At 58.0% G+C, this 17,085-nt stretch overlaps 1 protein-coding gene across 1 annotated transcript in view; it reads left to right on the top strand.

The window, feature by feature from the left end:
* Positions 1–754: 754 nt before the first annotated feature.
* The window catches only part of Cdh4 (cadherin 4), a 516,253-nt gene continuing 499,922 nt past the window's right edge, over positions 755–17,085 (top strand). The window contains exons 1-2 of the mRNA XM_012517566.2: positions 755–760; positions 1,592–1,703. Of these exons, the coding sequence (XP_012373020.1) occupies positions 755–760; positions 1,592–1,703 (118 nt within the window). The remainder of the gene's footprint in view (positions 761–1,591; positions 1,704–17,085) is intronic.

Here is a 17,085-nt window from a genome sequence, read left to right as displayed (position 1 = left end):
CGATTCCCGTTGCCCGGGGCCGGGAAGCGCGGCGCGCCGCCGCCTTGGTGCTGTGCGTGCGGGTAGGACTTTGGCTGCGGTGGTGGCCGATGGGGACCGCCGGGACCCCGCCGCCGAGTGCTCGGAGCGAGCTGGAGCCCGCGTCTGGCAGAGCTCTGGCGACTTGGAGAGGAACCGGCAAGCGTGGCTCCTGCGGGCGTAGGGTGGGCCTGCGCCCCGGGAGAATGAGCGGGGCCCCGGCTTCTTCTTGCCGAGCTCTGCAGCCCCGCTCTTCGCCTGGGGAGCGCCGGGCCCGCGAGGCGGTGTGTGCGGCCGCTCCGGGGCGCCCCTGGGTGGAGGCAGAGGGGCCGCGGGAGTTGCAGAGACCCCCTCTCGTGGCCGATCGGCCTCGCTGCCTCCTCCCGAGCCTCGCTGTGGTAACCTCAGAAATAAAGAAGTGCGGGCGGCCGGAGCTGGGCCCTGAGGCCGCAGGGCTTTGGAGGGTGCTGGGGCACACGGCCCCGGGCAGATCGAAACTTTCCCGGGCCAGTCCCGCCTCCCTGGGTCTTCGAGTGCCACTGAAGCTTTGTTCCCGGGGAGCAAACCACGGCTTGAAGCTGTTTCGGAGGAAAGACCCCACACCCTGTCTTCCCCTCCCCCGCGCTTCTGGATGGAGGGGCTCCCACACCCCGTGGCATCCGAGCGGAGCTGCGGGCGGGCAGCTGAAGGCTGGAGGAGGCAGCTGCGGGAGGCGCGTTCCACCCGAGGAGGCGCGATGCGGGTGAGGTTGCGCCCGGGGCTTCTTGCGCTCGCCGGGAGCTGGGGCACTGCTGTGCTCCCTCTGCCTTGGCAGGGCTGACTTGTGCGCATTAACTCGCCCCCTCCTCCCTGCAGCCAGGGAGGGTCCTGCCGCCCAGCCTGCCTCACAGGAGCTCTGGACTTCCAGAGGAGCGAGCTGCCCAGGACAGAAAGGTTCACACCCTCCAGCTGGCCAGGAGCTGGGATGCACAGAGGAACAAGTGTCTAGGGAAAGCCTCAGGGGAGGACAGAGGGTGGAAGCCCTCCTTGTCCCCTGCTCCACCCTGCAGCCCCGTGGAGCTGGAGAAGCTAGCTCGGGAGTCCTAGAAATCCCCTTTCCTCCTCTCTGTCGTCCCTTCTCCGTCACCACACAGCCTGAAGCAGGCAGAAACAGCCTGCCACTGACTCCTGCCTACACTCAGAGCCCAGGGGCCCAAGGGAAAAGGCTCTGGGCAGAGCTGGCTTGGGCAGGACCTCCCCGGGGGTTTCCTGAGCTGGCCGCAAGCTTCCGCTTGCCTATGGGACAGCTCTCCTGGTTCCTTGCGGGTGCCAGTGGGGCGGAGAGCCCTCCCAGCCAGGCTGGCCAGGCTTCTCGCTTGCAGCATGGAGCATGGCTCTCTATCCAGCGCTGGGAGAGGTCGCCCCAGCCACTTGAACCCCCAAAGACCAGAGCCTGGGGCTGTCACCTCTGGGTGGAGTCTGCGATCCGTAGCGTTTCTCACCGCCAGAGACCTGCATGTAGCAGGCCCCTGTGCTTACTGCCTGGATTCCATGTCTGCGAATTTATTTTTGTTTTACCTCTCGTCTTTCTCAGGCCCATAATGAGGATCTTACAGACAGAGAGACCTGCAAAGCCGGGTTCTCTGAGGAAGATTACACGGCGTTAATCTCCCCCAATATTCTGCAGGGAGAGAAGCTCCTCCAAGGTAGGGCAGGGCCTGAGGAGGGGGAGGGGCACTCGCACTGCCCTCTGGGGCGTCGGGGCTGGGCGGGGCGGCGGATGCTGGTCCTGAGGGCGTCAGTGAGGTGCAGTTGGGTGCACCTAAGAGATGCTTGGCGTCAAGGTGAATGATGCAGAATCCCTGTCCTTTTGGACTACAGTGAATCATTTCCTGGGCAACAAATTGGAATTCGGAAGTAACGTCACCCAAATAATGTGCAGAGAGACTTTCTTACCAAGTATTTTTATGTATGAAATTCTGGATTCTTAAATTATCCCTGCTTTGAAATGCATGATAAAGCAGACGATGTTGTTGGAAATGCAGTAAATAAGCCCACAGACGTTCTGTTCGCAAATGTGGCATTCATTTTCATTACTGCCCCACTGACAACATGAAAACACACACGGGAAGGGAGCTACCAATTAGCTTCGTGGTGTCTGCAGAGCCATGGCCACGTTTTCCACGGGCAGGTCGGAGGCGGCTGCAGAACTCAGGAGACAATAGATCATTCTGCGCATCGATCTGTTTCCCTTTCAGGACAAACTAATTAAACTTTATATTTGCATAAAGGAAATTAATGAGTTCTGGTCTCCCTGGGGTCTCAGAGTCGGACCGTATGCCTTCCCTCACTGCCTCAGTTTCCCAGAAGTGATGGAGAGCTGACTTTCAATAAAATGTCAGAGCTGGACTTCATCGTTCACTTAAATCATCCTCAGGCTTTGACTTGGTCCCTAGTTGTGTGTTCTGGGAGATGGAGACTTTCCCTCTAGGGCTGGTAGTACTTCCTATTGTGTGTGTGTGTGTGTGTGTGTGTGTGTGTGTAAGCTCTCTCACACAGAGTGGGTGACTTTCCAGATTCTCACCCTTCCAGATGGAGCTCGTTGATTTTCTTGTTTGTTCCTTGTTATGTGAATTAGCATTTTTATTTTGCACTGAATCCAACTTTCTTACTTTTTAAATTTTGTTTTCTGAATTGTGATACCATTGACTCCTGTTGATGTTGAGAAGCAGCCACTTGCCAGGCTGCTCTCGGTGACTGTCGCAGCAGGTGGGCCTGAGGAGGCTTCTTCAGGCCTGCTCTGCCCCTTGTGTGCGTGTGTTGCGTTGGGGTGGATGAGGTGGGCCTCCATCCAGGCCTTCGTCCCGCAGAGCGAGCTCGGGTGCCCTCGAGCCCCGGCACAGCTCTGCCCCGGTCCTGGCTGCGGGTCAGCCCTCCTGCTTGTGTGTTCCTCACTGTGGTGCTGAAGGCGGCCCCTCGGGCCTATGGGAGCACAAGGCCAAATGTGACAAGACCCTGGAGCCGTCAGTGTCCTTGGGGACAGAAGGAAGCACACTTGTCATGGCAAAGACTTGCTGTGACCAGGAGGATTTCAGCTCCTCATACCTTCTGAGCTGGCCTGAGGTTCCGACAGGTGTCCCTGCTCTGTCCCCACAGACATGTGGGTCCCATTCAGGCTGTGTGCCTGCCCCCGGTGGGTATGGTGGCAGTTGGGTCGCTGGTGGCATGGCAGCCTGGCCCCCAGGCCAGCAAGGCAGGCATGTAGTGAGAACAAGAAGCCCCGGCGTCCTGGGCGAGCCCGGGCTGCCTGTGGCCTTGCGGCTGCATGGGCTCCTGCACACCTGCTAACCCTGAGGTGCGCCTGCCCGTGCCCAGCCAGGCCTGGCCTGGGGAGGGACTGGGGGGCCCCCAGCATCTGGGGTCCAGGTCCTCTGCCTGTCTGCCGGGTGGGCGGCAGTCACACTGTGTGTCCCCCATCGGTCCGCGCCACCCCTCTGGTTTGCCTTCCTTCACTCTTGCTGGGGTGCACGCTCTCAGGAGCAAAGGGATGCTTTTATGTCTTAGAAGTAATTCTACGCACACACAGAGGCAGAAAACTGAAGCTGCGGCGTTCTCAAGCCAGGACCTGCAAACATTTCTTTGTGTGTAGAAAACTTCACAGTTTCAAGACCGTATCAAGGATGGCTGTGTCAAAAACAAACAAGCCCGGTGTTTCAGTTAGGGGATGACTGCGTAGAATGGAGAGGAGAGAATGGGGCACCCACTGGAAGGGCAGAACCTCCAGGGGCCGTAAGGGCCCCTCTGCGGCTCTGCCCTGAGTCAGCCTGCCTGCAGCCCTGCCGGGTACAGATTCCAGCAGGAGCGATTTGTTACGCAGTAATTAACGTGTTTGTGATAAATGGATGGAAGAAATGTCGTGGCATTTTGTTTTATGTCTAAATGAAAAGCATTTGCATTCTAAAAATTTCATGCTAATTAGGCTTAAAATAGTTTTCCCCAATAGGGTAACAAATACTACGTATTGCAAACCTTGGGAGAAGCGGAGCCTGGGAGTGCGGAAGAAGTCCAGGATGCTGGTCTGGCCGACGTGGCCTTCGTGGCCCCGCGGCCCGGGTTTCCTGTGTTGCTGTTCCTGAGAGTGCCGGCATGGCCCTGCAAAGGCTCTCAGCCGTAGTAGGGTTTATAGGATCCCTCCCTTGCAGTGCTGACCACGGGTGCGTGATCACAGCTAAGCCCGCACGGCTGCGCCGCTTTCCTTGGGCTGGCATGGAGCACTCTGAGCCACCATTCAGTCCTGGCATTGCTGAGCTGGTGTCCCTTTCTCTGCCTTGTTAATAATTAACAGCCAGGTGGCAGCAGGCTTGGGCCTTACGCTGATGCGCTGACCTGCCCTGCCCGCGTACAGACACCTGGGCGAAGCTGGCCAGGGTCAGAGACCCAGCAAGGCGGCACTCCGGGGCGTGGGTGGGGCAGGGCTCGGTGCCAGCTGGGCAGAGACAGCGCTCACCAAGGGGCACTGGACGGGCTGGCATTTCGGGAAGGGCAGGACAGAAAGGCACGCTTGGCTTTCCATGACCTGGTGAGACTCTTCGGAGCAGCTCCTCCCCTGCCCCGATGTGCTGGAGACCCCGTGGGCACGTCGTGGCCCACCCCATGCCACTCTCACCGCAAAGGCTCAGTGGCTGAGCCCCTCCTTCTTTGCACCATGTATACAGTTTAGGCTATTCCTGGCCCAGGGGATAAAATCCGATGAACAGGATCTTGAATGTACGAGGGCTCTTTTTCTCACACTGCGTTGAAGGGTAGATGTCATCAGGGCCTCAGGTCAGCGACATAACCACAGGCCCTGCGTTCTGCTGCATTTGCTTTGTGAATTTATTGCCTCATTGTGGCACACTAGCTGCTGTGGTTCCATGCGCTGCATCTGAGTTCAGGAAGGCTGGCACCAACTGCGTTTCTGTGTCAGGAGAGCGCTTTCTCAGAACCGCTGCAGAAGTCCACATAGCCAGAACCGGTCACATGCCGCTGCTTGCCGGGAGTGCTGAGGAGCTGCAGAAGCAGAGACTGTGGTTTTTGGGGCTTGCATGATCCTAATCCGTCACGTTGATGAGGGAGAGAGGACGGATTATGTTCAGGAAGGAGAAACAGATACCTAGTGGATGACTCCCAAGCCTGCTGTGCAGGACTTCTCCAGCCCCACCGCAGAGCAGAGTAGACGGGCAGAGAATCGTTGATTGACTCGGCGAGCTATGGAGAGACGACAGCTGAGGATCGGGTCGAGGGCTGCAGTCAGAAGCTGGCAACATGACAGGGGTACGGCGTGAGTGTGGCTGGGAGTCGCCTTGTCAGGGGGCCCAGGACAGGCATGTATTCTTACGGGGACAGAGTGTCACCAGGGCCTGGACCAGAAGCCAGGGTGGCTTGATGCATGTGGGCGTGGCTTGGAGTGTGCAGGTGTGGGTTGGTGCGCGAGTGGGTGGGGCTTGGAGTTGTGGGTGGGGCTTGGAGTTGTGGGTGGGGCTTGGAGTTGTGGGAGGGGCTTGGAGTTGTGGGTGGGGCTTGGAGTTGTGGGTGGGGCTTTGCTTGTGGCTAGGGTGGGCCTGCAGACTCCACCACCAGGGCTCCACCACCAGGGTGGCCAGTGACCTCTTTCCAGTCAGTGGTTTCTTACTTAGTCTGTCGAGTTCAGCCTCGTAGTGGTCTGCCTTCTCTTTATCCTGCTGAATACGGACGTGATGTCTGGAGTTGCACAACCCTTTTGCAGCTCTGAGGAGGTGGACAGAACCAGTCCTTGAGCAGCTGCAGAGCCCCAGACCAGCCGTGTCCCGGGAGGTGAGAAAATGGGGCGGCTTGTGTTTGTGCAGATAACCACGGCCCAGGACGCGGGAAGGTGAGAGCCCACTGTCCTGCCGGGGCCACAAGTTGTAGATGGAGTCTAGAGGGTGACCAAGCTGTCCTTGGCCTGCCCTGTACGCCGGGTTGGAACTTCTCACCGCCCTGCAGCGGTCGCCACCCTGGTGCAGAAGCACCGCCCCAACTCGTGTGTGTGTGTGTGTGTGTGTGTGTGTGTGTGTGTGTATGTGGGCAGTGGACGGCAGCCTGCAGACAGGGCCTTGCCTTTGCCTGTTCCAAGGCACTAATCTCCCTCCCGCGTCTGCGTTACTACACTGCTTCTGTCTCTTACTTCACCCATCACTGTGCCCCTCATACAGGCAGTGGGGGTCTTAGCCAGGTCCCCCACCCCAGCAAGTGCAGCCCTGTTGCACACTCCGGGCTGCAGGAATCTCGCTCACCGTGGGCTCTTTGCAAAGCTTCCTTAAATAAAGGGAACCACTGACTGCCGCTTCTGGCTCTGCTGTGTCCAGGACATGAATGGGCTGCTAGAGGGATCAGGCTGGGGCCACTTGCCTGGCCAGGCTCCTGGTGGGAAGCAGGGCAGTGCTGAGCAGGGTCTGTCTCTCTGCAGGGCCCATAGCTACAGGAGGCCATGCCCAGACAGAAGCAGAGGGAATGAGGCTGGGCCTGACGCCCGAAGCAGCGCCCTCACCTCCGCTGAGTACACAGACTTCTCTGCCCACCCACCACCAGCCAGGGGTTTGAGATCTCGAGTGCAGAGCACCAGGGGACCTGGGCGCCTCTGGCTGCCTTGTGGTGGTCCCAGCCTGCTGCGGGGCTGCGGTGCACTGGGCTTTTCTGTAGCCCTTCTCTGCCATGGTGCTGCCTGTCCCGGGTTAAGAGCGTGGGAACAGGCTGCTGTTGGACCACAGGAGAGGCGGGACTGGTGTTAGGCAGAAGAGCATGGTGTGGGGCTGGCTCCCAGGCTGTGGCCCACACATGGAGGGGGCCCCAGAGGTCACGATGAAGAACAGACATCCACTTGAGGTGGCCCCGCCTGTGTTTCCAGCACTGAGGGAGGCTGAGGCAGGAGGGTTGCAAGGTCTAGCGCAACCTGGGTGACAGCCGATACCATGTCCCAAAATTAAGAGCACTGGGGATGCAGCTGCATCGTGGAAGGCCCCTGTGTCTGCCCCTGACTGGCCTCTACACGGCTGTCATGTGCCTCCTGCCTGTGGCCTCCTCTCGCTGTGCTCTGCCTCTTGAGGGCTTGCGCATCCTACTCATGCCATACAGGAGCTTGGTGAGGTGCCTAGAGGTGGCAGCTGTCTCTGGCATCGCCATGGGTCAGGATGCCCCCAGCACCATCCAGACCAGAGAACACATCTACTCGCTGCTGCTGGTGTGAGTACAGGTGACTCGGGCGTGGTGTTTCCAGGGTGTGTGCTGTCTTTGAGTCTTCCGATGAAGGAGTGTGGGCCAGTATGGGACGTCGTGTGACTGGCATAGGGACAGCGGAAGCCCCCGCCATTCTGCACATACAAGGTCTCGCTTGATCTCCGAAAAGCCTTCCAGGGAGGCGTAACTTCTTGTGTTCTGGCCCAGAAACTGGCCATCAGCAAGGGCATGGGATCAGCCCAAAAGTGTCCGATTGCTTCCCCCTGTACTCTGTCCGGCCCGAGCCCTGATCACCACCAGGCTCCCTACGGTGTCAGTGGACGTGGCATTCAGGGTGCCAGAGCAGCCCGCAATCAGGCAGATGTCCCACTTGCCAGGCATTGGGACAGCCCGGCGTGTAGACAGCAGCGGCTTGTGGTTAGCTCTGTCACCACTGCTCCTGTCACCAGGCTCCATGCAAGTGGGTCCCCCAGCTCTGGGCACCGTGGGCTTGCAAAGCCAGCTGTGGCATGCATGAGCCCAGGGGGGTAGCCGGCATTGCCAGGACAGTGTTCTCAGGCCCCCCTCAGCCTGCCAGCACCCACTGCAGGGCAGCGCAGGAATGGGACACGGCTCTGAGGGCTGGGGGCTTCTGCCCGGGGCTCCTTACACTGTGGCCAGCATGCGTCATGACGAGGACATCCGGATGCCAGCAAGGCTAATCCTGGACGAACAGAGACCCTGTGATTCAGACTGCTTGGGGCACCCTTGAAGGGACGTGGGCAGCAGTGGTCCCCGGGTGCCCGTGGAGGGCCTGTGCACTGGGCCAGGCCAGATCCTGGGCTCGCAGGGCAGTGCGGACTGAGCGCGGACACAGACCCCGTGTGCATGCAGGGCCCTACCGCGCCATGTTGCCCGGGAACCTTGAGGGGCACAGGTCTCCACTGCTCTGCGACTGAGAGGTGCTTGGATTCCTGCATTGGCTGCTAAGACCTACAAGTTCTTTGTTTCAGAAATAATGATTTTCTAATTCTACTCTGCAGGGATTTTTAAAAAAATCACAATGAAATTCATACTACAGTTTAAATACAGTATATTTGGTACATGGTTAGCACTGGTATTTGCTTCACAATGTTAATTTCCAAATGTAGAAATTTTGCAAACTCTCTTGGGGGCAAATGGATGTAGGTTAAAATGAAGCTCAGACCCCCTGCCTGCCTCTGCTCTTCCTCCCTCTTTCTCCTTCTTTCCCTCCCTCGTTCCCTCCTTTTTTCTCTGAAAGTGTGGTGCAGTGCCAGAGCTAATCGGGCGCCGAGAGGGACAGCAGGCACACCCTCACCTTTTCAAAGGATGTGCCTGTTATTTTGACTCTTTGAAAGAGCAATTTCTCCTCCTAGTGAATTCTCTCTCTCTCTCTCTCTCTCTCTCTCTCTCTATATATATATATATATATATATATATATATATATATCCATAAGCTGAGTGAGGTTTCTCTCCACCAAGGGCGATAAAGTTCTCCCAAGTGTGTTCTTGTAAAACCTCATGGCAGCTGCTGCGTCTTGGAACCCCAGAGCGGCACAGCCACGGCCGCAAACTGAACTGATAACCCTGTTGGCTTGTGAAAAGGCTCTTAGTTTGCCTCCCCCTCCCCCCACCCCGTTTTTTGCCCAAGCTCTGGGCTGCCCTCTCCTGGCAGCCTGTGGTACTACCTCAGTTGACTCCTCTCCCTCGCTGGGCCCCTCTCTGGCTCTTCACCCCAAGGCCCCGCTTGGACTGTTGTCCTGTCCAAGTCCGTTTCCTCCCGACTCGCCGTCAGGGTCCAGGGAGATGGGGGGCAGCTGGGGTTGTGGTCTCACCGCATGGAGCCGGGCCCTTTGTGTAGTGCCTGTGACATACTGCAGGGTCAGAGCAGTTGGAAAGCATGGGCAGGGCACAGTTCAGGATGACGAGAAGCAGGCCTTGGCTCAGGGGCCCGTCCTCCATCTTCAGAGCCGGAGGTGCTGCTTCTCTTCTCTTCTCCTCAATGCCCTCTCCCACCCCTCTGTCTGTCCCCTCTGCTTCCTTCTGCCATTGTACTGAAGAGTACTAGTGACAAGGCTAGGCCTGCTGGGATCATGCAGGGACTCCCCCATCCCGGGGTCCCTCGTGTAGTACATGTGGCCATAAAGTAGCTCGTTCCTGTCGGCCTCTGGGGTTGGGGCCGGGTCCTGCTCCGGAGCCGTCCTGCGGGCCACGTCCCGTGGTGGAGTGTGTGCAGGCGCATGCGCGTGCTTCAGGCGTGGGGATTCCAACGGCGCGGCGGCCTTGGCGGTTTCCATGCATGCTGTGCTGGCTACGAGGCAAAGCCATCAGGGCAGAGGGACTGCAGAAGAGAGCGGCCCCGCTGTTGGCAGCCAAGGAACAGGGAGAAAGGCAGGGGATCTGAGGAGAGGGGCCCCAGAGTGCTTTCCTGCAGCCAGGCCCCGCAGGGGACCAACCCCCCTCCCCCACCTCTGAGCACTCCCACTCTGGGGGCCCATGCCCCGAGCAGGTCTCTGGGGCTCTCACAGCTGCACGGTTGCTGTCGCTTAAGGGAGGCCTGAACATCCCGCAAGTGCAGCGAGGCTGATTCCAATAGAGCTCTCAGTCCTCTGAACGGAGACCCCGGCGCTTCGTCCCTGCTGCGGCCACTGTACGGTCCCCTGCTCTGGCCGAGTCCACAGTGAGACTTCGGTGGGCAGCGGCCTCCTGGGTCGTGGGGGTCTGTTGTCCCGGGGGCACCAGAAGGTGAGCAGTGTGCAGGTCCAGGGCAGCTCCCTGCCTGGCTGCTTTTGACGTTGCCTTGTTTTGATCCCCCGAGCTTTCTTGCTGATAGGGTGTGAGGACTGAGGAGGGTCCAAGGCAAGCCTTCAGAGACAGAAATGCCCACAGACCCGTGGCACTGCTGTGGAGAGGGCCTGGGTGTGGTGGGCATGCCCCTGCCAGGCAGTGTGCCACCCCACCCAGGCTAGAGCTGAACGGAGCGGTGCACCTTTCACTTGGAACCTGATCTAGTTAGCTTTGGCTTCTTGAACCTGGGGTGCAGACATCGTATCTGCCCAGAAGGAGGACCGTGCTCTCCTTCCCTCTTGGCATCTGGAGGCTTGCAAGCAGAGGACGTGGCCTCCGACGCATTTCAGGTGTTGCCCCGCAACCTGTGCACCTCAGGCAGAAAAGTGTCAGGGTTTTTGCTTACCAGTTGTTTCTGCTCCCCAAATGGAAGTTGGAGTCACATCTATGCTGGGCTTCCTGGAAACCCCTGAGGGAGCCCTGGTGCATACCCTCGCTGGGAGCAAAGCGGTGGGCTCTGCCTTCAGGAGGCCACCACAGCAAGGACAGGGAGAATGCTGGCGGGGGCGAGGGAGGCAGCTCCCGTGGATGCCCTCTCCTTTCGGGGCCTTGGTCTCCTTAGCTACGACAAAGAGGTAGGTGTCTGACTGGTTCAGGAACCGCCTGTCTGTTGGACCCTTGCTAACTTTGCTGGCCTCCAGGATCCTGTCCTACATTTACTACAGTGAGACCAGCAGGCCCCCAAAAGAACACCGCTACCCCAGCTTCCGTTTATGACAGTTGAGGGAAAGGGTCTTTGCTGCTGCACCGGGAACTGCAGCAGGAGCTGTCCTGGGCTGAGGGCATGTCCTGCATTCCATGAGGACTTCCTTGCAAGCAGGAAGAGGGGGTGAGGATGGACACAGAGGAGGCACTGGGCCACAGACAGAGACTGGGCTGATGTGGCCACACCCCAAGACACAAAGCCAAGGGGGACCTCCAGGGCAGGAAGGGCTGTCTGCCAGCCTGAAGGGCACGTAGCCAGGGACACCTTGCTTGAGAAGTCCATCTGCAGAACTACCATAGAATGAATCCCGTCATCATTCTGCCAGGCTCATGGTCACCTGTCACAGCAGCCACAGGGAACTAATCCGCCCACAGTCTGAAACTCTGGGGATGTGGCCTGGGAATCGTGCTGCCCCTCTGTCCCCTGGGGACCCTAGCATTCATGGGAGCGTGAGGGCTCCTGGCCTCGGGAGGTTTCACTTTAGATTTCCGAGGGCCGGCGCCTTGGGCAGCCGTGTTGGCCACGCAGGTGGCCGCAGTGGTGCCCAGCATCCTGATACGTGCAGCAGGCGGGCGCTGAGATGGCGCCCGGTGCTGGATCTCGCTAGAGCATAAACGGGGCACTTTAGTGTCCTAGTACCGTATTTTACATGATGAAGTGCGACGCAGAGCAATTTCCTTGGAATTAAAATGTATACGGAGCGTTTGTTCTCCCCCGTTCTTCCTCGCTCTCAAATGGAACCTTAACAAGGATTATGGTCGGATGGCACCGCGTGGATACATCGTAAATGTTGGGTTAATCTCGGGGCTGCCTTTGGGAGCGGGTTGCTCGGCAGTGGCCGGGAGCGGGACGGCACACTCCCTGTGCTGATGGATGTGGAGCACGCGGGAGGAAGCAGTTATAGAACAGGCTCTTCTCTCCCCAGACTGCTTTCCTGTGGAAGCGCAAAAAGGCGTTGTTTCTGGCTGCGAGTGGCTTGTTTCCTGGGCTTCAGGCAGCCGTGCTTTGCTGCCCAGCGCTTGGCTCCTGTACAGGCCAAAGCCTGGCCCTGGCACTGCGGTAATGAGGGCCTCCCTCGGTCGCTGTGGCCGCCCAGCCTCAGTGGAGGCAGCTCCGCCCGCGCTGTGGTAGGCAGGGAGCTGTGGGTGCTGTGACACCGCCCAGGTCCCGCCCCGTGGGGGTGGCGGTGCTCCCCCCCAGGCTCCTCCCTCTGTCGGGGCTGCCGAGGACATCCCAGGAGTTGGGGCTCACTGGAGTGGCCCAGTCCACGCAGAGAATGACACTGACGCAGACGCCAGGCTGCCTTGGGCCCATGGCTTCTCCATCTTAGAGCCCAAGTGGAGGTCCCGGGATCGGGAAAGAAGAGACAGCCTGGCCGCAGGGGCCAGTGTCCTGCGAGGGTCTTAGGGCACCAACCCAGCACCCAGCACCAGAGCCATGAAGCAGAGCAGGAAAGGCCTGCTGGGGGGCCAGCGCTGGCCGGGGCTGGCCGCTCATTCCAGCCAGCAGGACCCGAAGAGGGCAGGGCCGGGCTTCTCTCCTTCTTCCTCTAGTGGGACATTTATGGAGGTGCTGGCGCTTGGTGTCGTGGACGCTGCCGGTGTTGGGTGACGGGGACTCACTGTGACCTGTACATCCTGTGGCACCTTGGGGAGCGCCAGCCTCCTGCGCATGGCCCCACCAGGAAAGCAGACTGCACAGCTGTCCTGTCCTTCAGGCGATGAAGACAGGGTCCCCTGTGCTGGGAGCTGGAGCAGCCTCTCCCCTGTACTATCCGGGTATCCGCACAGCTGCCAGGGAGAGGTACAGTTGACAAGGTAGAGGATGCTGACAGGGAGGAGTGGGGCTGCCCGCGTCGCTTCCTGCTGCCGGCCCTGTTGAGCCCAGGTTGAGGAGCCTTCCTCTGGGCACCTGGCCACTGCTCCTGCAGGCGCCATGCGTGGCCGGAGATGGTGGCCCATATCTATGAGCCCTGGAGGTCAGTCCTCACTCACCAGCCTTGTGGCCTGTGCTGCCCTCTGTACGATGAGGTCTCCAGCTCTGTTCAGATTGGGGTCTGAGGGTATGCTGCGATGGCCCTGCACACGGCAGGGGCCCAGGCGAGGCGGCGCCGTGTGAGGCCAGCCAGCGCAGCTCTCGGCTCTCCTCCTCAGGTCCTGTGGGCTCAGCCAGTCTCCCTGCCTGAGACCTGGGCGCAAAGGAGCCCCCACCCGCTCAGTCTTCCGAGCAGCTGACAGGAAGCCAGTTCTGACCCCCGCGTTCCTGAGCCCACTGCTCCCCGGAGCACGGCGGCCTAGCACGCAGCTGCCCTTCCCTCCGCTGCACCGTCCATGGGAGATGCCGAGCCCCCGGCAGCCCTGCTCTGTGAGGGCCCCTGCGGGGTGGGGGCTGAGCTGACCTTTGAAGCAGTAATTTTTCCATTAGACGGTGGCTTCATTCATTGCGTATTTTATGGTTGTGTTTGGGGACTTTCCCCTTATTGGCCTTTACATTCTGATGGGCGGCCAGAGACCTTTTGGCAAAAGGCATGTTTTTAAAATTGAATAAATAAATAATAGAGTGACTCATTTAAAGCTCCATAGCCTCATGGGAGAGAGGAGAGCGCATGTGCATAAGTTACTCGTGCCGTTATTTATTAATAGGGTGTTGGTGTGATTGGATTATGCCGGATCGCACTTAATGCCTGGGTGCCAAGGAGCCCGTGGACGAGGGTGAGGCCTCCGCAACAGCCCTCCTGCATGCGGACTGCAGACAGGCGCCGCCTTCTCACGTTGTCTGCTCTTCCCCGTCTCCCCTCAGATGCGAGAAGGGATTGTACGACTGTCTTATCTAGTTCTTATATTTTAAGATAAAAACAATTCCAGTGCAAGGCTGAAGGCTATAAAATTGTGATCAAAAGTCTTCAAAATTATAGAACTTAGGTTTTCTTGAAGAGAAAGAGGTGACTTAACAATGATTTTTTTTTCCTTAAAGGCGCTGGACAGCTTAAGGATTGATTCTCACAGAAGTATAAGATATACTTTCATGTGAGGAAAAAAATAGAGTTACATGCTTGAAAGGTTAATGGTTGGTAAACGTCAATTTTCTACAATCCCCAGCTAATAAAAATAGCTTATAAGACATAAAATGTCATGCTGCCAAAATTATAGGGGCCTTTGAAATCCATTTTGAGGTCTTGTGTCCTCCGAAGGCGGTGTGGGAGGTGCCGCACCGCGTGTCTTGGCTGAGGTGGACCCGGGCAGGGGCGCTGCCCAGAGTTCGAGGGTATCACTCCGGGGCCCTTTTGGTGGAAACACTGACCAAGTTCTGGAAACTGCGGGCACATCTCGCTGTGGGGGATCTGCTCACCTCGATAAGCATGGGCTTGTCGTGTGACTCAGTGGCGTGGCCTGTGGGAGAGCAGGAGCCACACAGTGCCTGCAAGCGTGGCGCTCCTGTGGGCTGGGTGCTAAAGGCAAGGGCAGGGACCAGCTTAGGTCTAAGCCTGCGCATGAGGTGGGATTATCTTCACTCTGTTACTTTCTGGGGTTTTACAGGGAGAATGGGCAAGCAGGAGTGTGAGGACACGTCGTCCCCACGCCCCTCCTTTCACAGCCCACGTTCTCTTGCCTCTCCTGGTATGCAGGCTGGAGTGGGCAACACAAACCTGGGCAGCTCCAGGGCCTGGGCCAGTGGTGGCTGCCGGCCAGGAGCTACCCTGGGCCTAGTGTCTTCTTCCGTGATGTTCAGCTCTGCTGCCGTTGACAAGAAAGGGCCTTCTGCCTGAGTGACCAAGAGCGGCTGCACCCAGCCTGCTGGCTCAGCACAGCCCGGGCCAGTAGGTATCTCTGGAATTTTGTTGTGAGCAGGATTAAATTGCCATAGGCTGGCACGCTGCCACAGGCTGGGGTTCTGTTGCCGTGGCATAGGGATCCAGCTCAGAGTCCACACCTCTCTGTTTAGACTCTGACAGTCTCCCATGCCCACCAGTGGCTGCATCCGTGGCCTGCCCACCACTTGCACCAGAGCTCAAGCGCGTGTGCAGAGAAGAACTTGATTTCTCAGGAGTATCGACCGGTGGCTGTTCCTTCTCCCTGGAACACCAGAAGAGGCGCCACTAATGACGTGGCTCTGTCACAGTACGAGAGAATCTGGATCTCGCCTTAGCGCAGCTGCAGCACAAGGACGAGGTGTGGACCCGTGCTCCCCCATCGTGCCAAGGTTTCGCTGCGTGGGGACTGGCTCACTCGAGTTTGCACATGCTGTGTTCAGATAACGCAACTCACCGGAGCAGGCGAGTGAGTGGCCGTCTGCACGCTGTCCCCCAGACAGCACCCCGAAGGCTGCAGCACGCTGGTGCTGGGACTGCCAGTGACATGCCGCATTGTTCAGATCCCTAAAAAGGTTTCTGGACAGATACTGTTTTTTCTGAGACTCATGCCCAGCGCTTTCTCAGGTTTGACTCCAAGGAGACGCTAATTAATCACTTCCTGCCATCCCTGGGGAGGTGGGGGCGGCCCCGAGATCCGGGACCCTGGACCATCCTCTGTCTACCGCTTTGCCCGGACATACAAAATCACGTTGTCTCCCCACTTTGAAAGGAGCTCATCCTATCAGAAGAGCGTGTCCGTCGTGTGGTTATCTCGGGTCCTCTTATTGCATTTCCCCTTATCAGGGCTTACATAATATTACTTGCTTCTGTGTAAATGTCGCGTGGGTCAAACTTTTGTGGCTAGCGAATGGCATCTTCGACGATTGCATTATTTCTTGCAGCTGTTCCCAGCCACCCCTGGGGATGGCAAATACCAACAGTGAGACTGCGCGGCTCAGGGCCCTGTCCGTGTGTTTCTGAAGGCGTCCTCCTCCTGAGCACCAGTGAGAAGGAAAGCAAACGCTTATCTATTTATTTCCTGACACAGTGCTCCGTTAATCTCAACTTGCCGCCTCCCAGTGGAGCTGCGCTCGGTGAGACTGTGGCCTCACTCTGGGAAGTTATTTGATTTTTGATGTAAGAAAAAGGATTAGTGCAGTTGGATTTTGATAAGGCCAGCCGTCTGGCGTGGTGCGGACGTTCCCGGCCCTCCTGTATCGCTGACAGTCGGTTCGTATGCCGGAGCACTGCAGAGCGGCGATATGGGGCGTGCAGAGATAATTGTAGTTTTGCTATTTAAAAAATAAGTGTAGTGCTTTACAGTGTTAAAATGATAACCTGTTTAGGGAAACTCACAGTGCCCGTCTTTTGGCAAAGAAAAACCTCTTCTAGCAGCTTGACTCGGATCTTATTAATCTATTTTTATTTTCCCAGCATAAATTAAAGTCGCCTTTCTGTTTGAACGTGAAAACACTAAAACCTGCGACTGTGCCTGCACTTTGGGGCTCAGCACCTCGGTGGAGGTTCTGTTTCCTAGATTTCTGTAAGTCTCTAGCTTTGAACTTAAATGGATTTGCTTCGGCTCAGTGTTGGTTGCTTGATCTGTGGTGGGCAATTTTTTTTTATCGAAACATTGATCATGGTGGTCACTCGGGTTTGGAAGAAGAGGAAATTAGGGCCCTGACTTGAGTGTGAATAGAGGCTCCCCGCTCCTGCTGCCCTGTACTGCCCCAGGGAAGTGACAGGGCTGTGCCCGGCAGCAGCGCATGGGTGGGGGCTGGCGTTGCTGCCTGTGCTCGGGCCAAGCCAGCTGTTCTGAGGTGGCCGCGCCAGAGGAGGCCCTCAGCTGTGGAGACGAGGCCCGGCGCGGTATCATGGCAGCCCTAAGACTGCCAGAAGGCTGGACAATACCGTGCAGGGGAGGCATGCGGCCGGCAAGGTGCCACGCGCCGTTAGTAGGGCCACGTTGCTTGCTTTGCTCTTGTCATTTCTGTTTGCTTTATCGATGCCGTAGATCTTGGGACTCTTAGCTATCAAAGAGCCACAGCCGTCACCGACCACTGACCTGGGAACTGTGGGAGGTCTGAGACTGCCTCCCACAGGTGAAAGTCAAAGCTGGCCACTTGAGGCCCTCCCCTCGCTCCTCCGCCGCACCCACTCCCTGCTGGCAGGACACTAAGCCTCTGCCCGGCTGTTACGGAGTTAGCTCCAAAATTCCCCCTGAATTCTCCTGTGATAAGAGGTTGGGCTTTTGAAAGTGCTTGGATTATGAGAATTCTAGGAGATGGGAAAGCGAAATGTATTATTGGCTCTGTTGGGAGGTGGTGGAAGCAGAAAGTGAGAACTGGTGTGGAGGACTTCATCAAGGGGACGTGGCCCTGTCTGTACCTCATTGCCGGTACCCTAGCCTTACTCATCCCTCCCCCTGCCTCCCCTCCCCCTCCCCTCCCCC

Source organism: Octodon degus, unplaced genomic scaffold (assembly GCF_000260255.1).
Source record: "Octodon degus isolate 3935 unplaced genomic scaffold, OctDeg1.0 scaffold00194, whole genome shotgun sequence".
NCBI classification, from domain to species: domain Eukaryota; kingdom Metazoa; phylum Chordata; class Mammalia; order Rodentia; family Octodontidae; genus Octodon; species Octodon degus.
This window is presented reverse-complemented; position numbering and strand designations above follow the sequence as displayed.